A 7,009-nucleotide genomic window follows, 5' to 3' on the forward strand; every position below is an offset into this window, starting at 1 on the left:
TAATATATGATGGAACTGTTTCGACTGGGAAGCACGCGACAGGCGTTAAGCTTACTGTATGTTTCATAATATATGATGGAACTGTTTCGACTGGGAAGCACGCGACAGGCGTTAAGCTTACTGTATGTTTCATAATATATGATGGAACTGTTTCGACTGGGAAGCACGCGACAGGCGTTAAGCTTACTGTATGTTTCATAATATATGATGGAACTGTTTCGACTGGGAAGCACGCGACAGGCGTTAAGCTTACTGTATGTTTCATAATATATGATGGAACTGTTTCGACTGGGAAGCACGCGACAGGAGTTAAACTTACTGTATGTTTCATAATATATGATGGAACTGTTTCGACTGGGAAGCACGCGACAGGCGTTAAGCTTACTGTATGTTTCATAATATATGATGGAACTGTTTCGACTGGGAAGCACGCGACAGGCGTTAAACTTACTGTATGTTTCATAATATATGATGGAACTGTTTCGACTGGGAAGCACGCGACAGGCGTTAAACTTACTGTATGTTTCATAGTCGAAACAGTTTAAGCATTTATTATGATGAAACGTTGTGACGCTTTGGTTCAGCTGTTCGGCAACGCAACATTTTTCCTTGAGGCAAGTCAATGTTCGTTCGTCCGAAGTCTACGCCCCTTCGTCTGTGATTGGTCAATGGTATTACTGGACTAGGTACTGCTCCTAGTAGGAGTGGGAGCAATGAACGGGATTGTTTGCTGGCTAGTTTTAATGCACATTTTTCCACTTGAGAAATACCGCACCAAACATTTTAGTTAGATGTAAAATTGCGCGACTAGGATCTTCCTGGCAAAAAACATAAAAGATAAATACAGATTTCTTGATTTATCTTTATTATTTTCTTCTATGTTGAGGAAGTGTTACTGGGTATATTGTTGCTACAGTGGCTCAAGCCGGACCAAACAGTAATACTGAGATTTTTCAAGCAAGACGTCAGACGTTCGTTTCACCTAGCCGAGTTCTGCTAGAAGCAAACCGAACCTATGTGGACGCCTCTAGACTTATCAAGCCATGCTCACCCAGTAATACCTCTCGTCTCTCCACAGCCAGAGAGGCAGCCCCCAGACCAAGCACCAGATCTAGTCCCACTCAGAGGCGGAAAAAGCCAGCCAGAAATAGCCCTACCCAAAGTCGAAGAGAGACGCGCAGACGCAGTCCCAGTCCCACTCCAAGTCGTAGAGAGCCAGCCAGTCCCAGTCCCACTCCAAGTCGTAGAGAGCCAGCCAGTCCCAGTCCCACTCCAAGTCGTAGAGAGCCAGCCAGTCCCAGTCCCACTCCAAGTCGTAGAGAGCCAGCCAGACCTACGCCCAGCCGGAGAGAGACACCCAGACCAGAACCCACCACCACCCCTACCCCCAGTGCTGTTACCCAAGCCACCCCAGCCTCAGGAGCTTTCAGCCGGATGGGATCCATAGCAAGTCTCTTCCGCTCCCATCGACGTGCCACACCGGCACCTGGGCCAGTCAACAACAACACTGGTGGAGTTGACCCATGTGAGTCCCGACCCGAGAGAATGATTGAAGCCTCTAGTAGCCAAAAGGCCATATTAGCACAGGCATCACCATTGAGGGCTTTCAGCATTTTAATGTAGTCAACTGGGTGGCTTTCAAGTCCACTGGATAATCCCTCCTTGTGACATTCTTGGAGTCATGTACAACGGATCATGAGGAGGGATCAGCCAATCGGGAAAATGGAAATTGCCTCAATGGCGCTGCCCATGCTGCCACAGACTCTTTAATGGCACAGATACAAAGATGAGTCCTCTATATATCTCTATGGTCCCGACCCTCACCGCTTTAACCCCATCAGAGGTCATAAACCCTGGTCTTACTAGCCTTTCTCCAGTGTAGACACTGTATAATGTACCTTGCTGGTGCCACAGCACATTGTTTGAAAATCATGGCTATAAACATACTGTTTTGACAGGGGGGATGGGTGCACTGACTGAATCCCAACCGGAAGTGAATACCAGTCTTTTCCTGGATCCGCCGACCCCTGACCCCATCATGAATCAGATGCCAGCTTTCCCTGCATGTGAGTCATCATTCATTCCTTTTCTTCATTCTCCAGTTCTTCCTCTCGACATCTGAGGAAAGCATATTGCCCTATATTTACGGTTACCCTTGTTGTGATCAGTGGTGTAAAGTACTTAATTAAAAATACTTTCAAATACTACTTAAGTAGTTTCTTGGAGTATCTGTACTTTACTATTTATATTTTTGACAACTTTTACTCCAATACATTCCTAAAATAAATAATGTACTTTTTACTCCATATATTTTAACTGTCATCCAAAAGTACTCATTACATTTTGAATGCTTAGCAGGGCAGGAACATGGCCCAATTCACACACTTATAAAGAGAACACGTGGTCATCCCTACTGCCTCTGATCTGACGGACTCACTAAACAGAGAACATCCCTGGTCATCTCTACTGCCTCTGATCTGACAGACTCACTAAACAGAGAACACGTGGTCATCCCTACTGCCTCTGATCTGACGGACTCACTAAACAGAGAACACGTGGTCATCCCTACTGCCTCTGATCTGACAGACTCACTAAACAGAGAACATGTGGTCATCCCTACTGCCTCTGGTCTGGAGGACTCACTAAACAGAGAACACGTGGTCATCCCTACTGCCTCTGATCTGACGGACTCACTAAACAGAGAACACGTGGTCATCCCTACTGCCTCTGGTCTGGAGGACTCACTAAACAGAGAACACGTGGTCATCCCTACTGCCTCTGATCTGACGGACTCACTAAACAGAGAACACGTGGTCATCCCTACTGCCTCTGATCTGACCGACTCACTAAACAGAGAACACGTGGTCATCCCTACTGCCTCTGATCTGACGGACTCACTAAACAGAGAACACGTGGTCATCCCTACTGCCTCTGATCTGACGGACTCACTAAACAGAGAACACGTGGTCATCTCTACTGCCTCTGATCTGGCGGACTCACTAAACAGAGAACATCCCTGGTCATCTCTACTGCCTCTGATCTGACGGACTCACTAAACAGAGAACACGTGGTCATCCCTACTGCCTCTGATCTGACGGACTCACTAAACAGAGAACACGTGGTCATCCCTACTGCCTCTGATCTGACGGACTCACTAAACAGAGAACATCCCTGGTCATCCCTACTGCCTCTGATCTGACGGACTCACTAAACAAAGAACATCCCTGGTCATCCCTACTGCCTCTGATCTGACGGACTCACTAAACAGAGAACATCCCTGGTCATCCCTACTGCCTCTGATCTGACGGACTCACTAAACAGAGAACATCCCTGGTCATCTCTACTGCCTCTGATCTGACGGACTCACTAAACAGAGAACACGTGGTCATCCCTACTGCCTCTGATCTGACGGACTCACTAAACAGAGAACATGTGGTCATCCCTACTGCCTCTGATCTGACCGACTCACTAAACAGAGAACACGTGGTCATCCCTACTGCCTCTGATCTGACCGACTCACTAAACAGAGAACACATGGTCATCCCTACTGCCTCTGATCTGACCGACTCACTAAACAGAGAACATCCCTGGTCATCCCTACTGCCTCTGATCTGACGGACTCACTAAACAGAGAACACGTGGTCATCCCTACTGCCTCTGATCTGACGGACTCACTAAACAGAGAACACGTGGTCATCCCTACTGCCTCTGATCTGACAGACTCACTAAACAGAGAACACGTGGTCATCCCTACTGCCTCTGATCTGACGGACTCACTAAACAGAGAACACGTGGTCATCCCTACTGCCTCTGATCTGACGGACTCACTAAACAGAGAACATGTGGTCATCCCTACTGCCTCTGATCTGACCGACTCACTAAACAGAGAACACGTGGTCATCCCTACTGCCTCTGATCTGACGGACTCACTAAACAGAGAACATGTGGTCATCCCTACTGCCTCTGATCTGACCGACTCACTAAACAGAGAACACATGGTCATCCCTACTGCCTCTGATCTGACGGACTCACTAAACAGAGAACATCCCTGGTCATCCCTACTGCCTCTGATCTGACAGACTCACTAAACAGAGAACACGTGGTCATCCCTACTGCCTCTGATCTGACGGACTCACTAAACAGAGAACATGTGGTCATCCCTACTGCCTCTGATCTGACCGACTCACTAAACAGAGAACACGTGGTCATCCCTACTGCCTCTGATCTGACGGACTCACTAAACAGAGAACATGTGGTCATCCCTACTGCCTCTGATCTGACCGACTCACTAAACAGAGAACACGTGGTCATCCCTACTGCCTCTGATCTGACGGACTCACTAAACAGAGAACATGTGGTCATCCCTACTGCCTCTGATCTGACCGACTCACTAAACAGAGAACACATGGTCATCCCTACTGCCTCTGATCTGACGGACTCACTAAACAGAGAACATCCCTGGTCATCCCTACTGCCTCTGATCTGACAGACTCACTAAACAGAGAACACGTGGTCATCCCTACTGCCTCTGATCTGACGGACTCACTAAACAGAGAACATGTGGTCATCCCTACTGCCTCTGATCTGACCGACTCACTAAACAGAGAACACGTGGTCATCCCTACTGCCTCTGATCTGACGGACTCACTAAACACGTCTTTTGTAAATGATGTCTCAGTGTTGGAATGTGCCCCTGCTATCTGTACATTTTAAAAACTAGAAAATGGTGCAGTCTGCTTTGCTTAATTTAAGGAATTTGAAATGATTTACACTTTTACTTTTGATACTTATGTATATTTAGAACCAAATACTTTTAGACTTTTACTAAAGTAGTGTTTTACTGGGTGACTTTCTCTTTTACTGGAGTAACTCTCCATTGAAGTATCTACTGTATACTTTTACTCAAGTTGGGTACTTTTTCCACCACTGGTTGTGATCCTCTCCCCTCGTACTGCCTGTCTTCGTCTCCTGTAGTGAGGGAGATAGACATCTCCAGCATCCAGGCCCCAGAGCCCAGGAGCAGAGAGGAGTTCCTGCAGTGTGAGTATAGAACAGCTAAACATCTACACAGATACAGCCTGTTCCAGTTAGCTCCCTACCGTGTGGCCTTGGCCCTCACACTTCCATGTTCGCAGATATGAAGGGAAAGGTATGAACATTGTAGCATCCACCATATTGATTACAACTTTCAGATCTGAAACCTTCAGAAGGTTAGGGCCAAGGGGAAGGAGTACTCACAACATCTGACAACCAAATCTGCAAAGTCCTTATCCCCACAACTTAACTATTCATCCGTCCATCCCTCCACTCTTCCCTCCCCCAGATGCCTGTACCCTGACCCTAGACACAAGAACAGCCCACCGGCGTCTGACCCTGTCGGAGAGCAACACCAAGGCCACCCTACAGGGGGCAGGGCAGCCCTACCCAGACTGCCCCCAACGCTTCGACGGCTGGACCCAGGTGCTGTGCCAGGCCCCCCTTTCCGCCCAGCGATGTTACTGGGAGGTGGATTGGAGGGGGAAGGGGTCATCAATGGGCGTGGCTTATGGAGCCCTGAGCAGGAAGGGGGCGGACGCCAGGGCGGGGCTTGGCTACAACGCCCAATCATGGAGCCTGGAGCTGTCGGATACGTGTTGCACGGCAATGCATGACAATGAGAAGAGGGACATCCCGGTGACGTACTCGCCACGTCTGGGGTTGTTCCTGGACCTCAACGCGGGCACCCTGGCGTTCTATAGCGTGGCGGAGAGCATGGGGCACCTGCACACGTTCCGTGCCAACTTTACACAGCCACTGTATGCGGCCTTCGGGGTGGGAAGTGGGGTTGGTGTTGGACTGGACTTCGCTCTGGGTCAGTTCAGCCAGACATCTGACAGCATCAAGATCTGCCCCATGTGAGGAGACCTACGACCTCTGTATAGATCTACCCCATGTGATGGGACCTACGACCTCTGTATAGATCTGCCCCATGTGATGAGACCTACGACCTCTGTATAGATCTGCCCCATGTGATGAGACCTACGACCTCTGTATAGATCTACCCCATGTGATGAGACCTACCCCATGTGATGAGACCTACGACCTCTGTATAGATCTGCCCCATGTGATGAGACCTACGACCTCTGTATAGATCTGCCCCATGTGATGAGACCTACAACCTCTGTATAGATCTGCCCCATGTGATGAGACCTACGACCTCTGTATAGATCTGCCCCATGTGAGGAGACCTACGACCTCTGTATAGATCTGCCCCGTGTGACGTGACCAATGACCTCTGTATAGATCTGCCCCATGTGAGGAGACCTACGACGTCTGTATAGATCTGCCCCATTTGACGTGACCTACGACCTCTGTATAGACCTGCCCCATGTGATGTGACCTACGACCTCTGATCCCCATCTGCTATCACCGCTTTATATGACATAATTTAACGAGAATTAGTTTGTTTCCTAAACATTTACAGAACAGCCCAAGTGCTGCACTTCTGACAAACAAATTACATACAAACACTAACAGAAGACTGAACTGACAAATGGTGTCACACACACACACACACACACACACACACACACACACCACACACACCACACACACACCACACACACCACACACACACCACACACACACACACACCACACACACACACCACACACCACACACACACACCACACACGTTATAAGACAATAAATATAAGACAACCAAATCATTTATCATTTCCTTTATTAAAGCAAAAGCACCAAAAAGGTCATCTTGGGTATTTTATGAAGCATGGAGGATATGAAGCATGGAGGATATGAAGCATGGAGGATATGAAGCATGGAGGATATGAAGCATGGAGGATATGAAGCATGGAGGAGAGGCGCCAGGTTGAAAACCAATAATGGACACTTCCAACTACACAGAGCCCATAACCTGCACCATCACCCATCAGCTACATTCAATAGAGACAACGGTGTGAATCATAGAACTAGATGCAATAGAACGAACAGCCTCTCCTCCTATACCCCC

The 7,009-nt window shown here is 48.2% G+C and overlaps 1 protein-coding gene across 1 annotated transcript in view; it reads left to right on the forward strand.

Moving 5' to 3' along the window:
* The window catches only part of LOC139405454 (E3 ubiquitin/ISG15 ligase TRIM25-like), a 15,892-nt gene extending 9,930 nt beyond the window's left edge, over positions 1–5,962 (forward strand). The window contains exons 11-14 of the mRNA XM_071147780.1: positions 1,079–1,315; positions 1,995–2,066; positions 4,975–5,040; positions 5,324–5,962. Of these exons, the coding sequence (XP_071003881.1) occupies positions 1,079–1,315; positions 1,995–2,066; positions 4,975–5,040; positions 5,324–5,898 (950 nt within the window). The 3' untranslated portion in view covers positions 5,899–5,962. The remainder of the gene's footprint in view (positions 1–1,078; positions 1,316–1,994; positions 2,067–4,974; positions 5,041–5,323) is intronic.
* The last annotated feature ends 1,047 nt before the right edge of the window (positions 5,963–7,009 follow it).

The sequence above is a fragment of the Oncorhynchus clarkii genome, unplaced genomic scaffold (genome assembly GCF_045791955.1).
Source record: "Oncorhynchus clarkii lewisi isolate Uvic-CL-2024 unplaced genomic scaffold, UVic_Ocla_1.0 unplaced_contig_817_pilon_pilon, whole genome shotgun sequence".
Taxonomy (NCBI): Eukaryota; Metazoa; Chordata; class Actinopteri; order Salmoniformes; family Salmonidae; genus Oncorhynchus; species Oncorhynchus clarkii.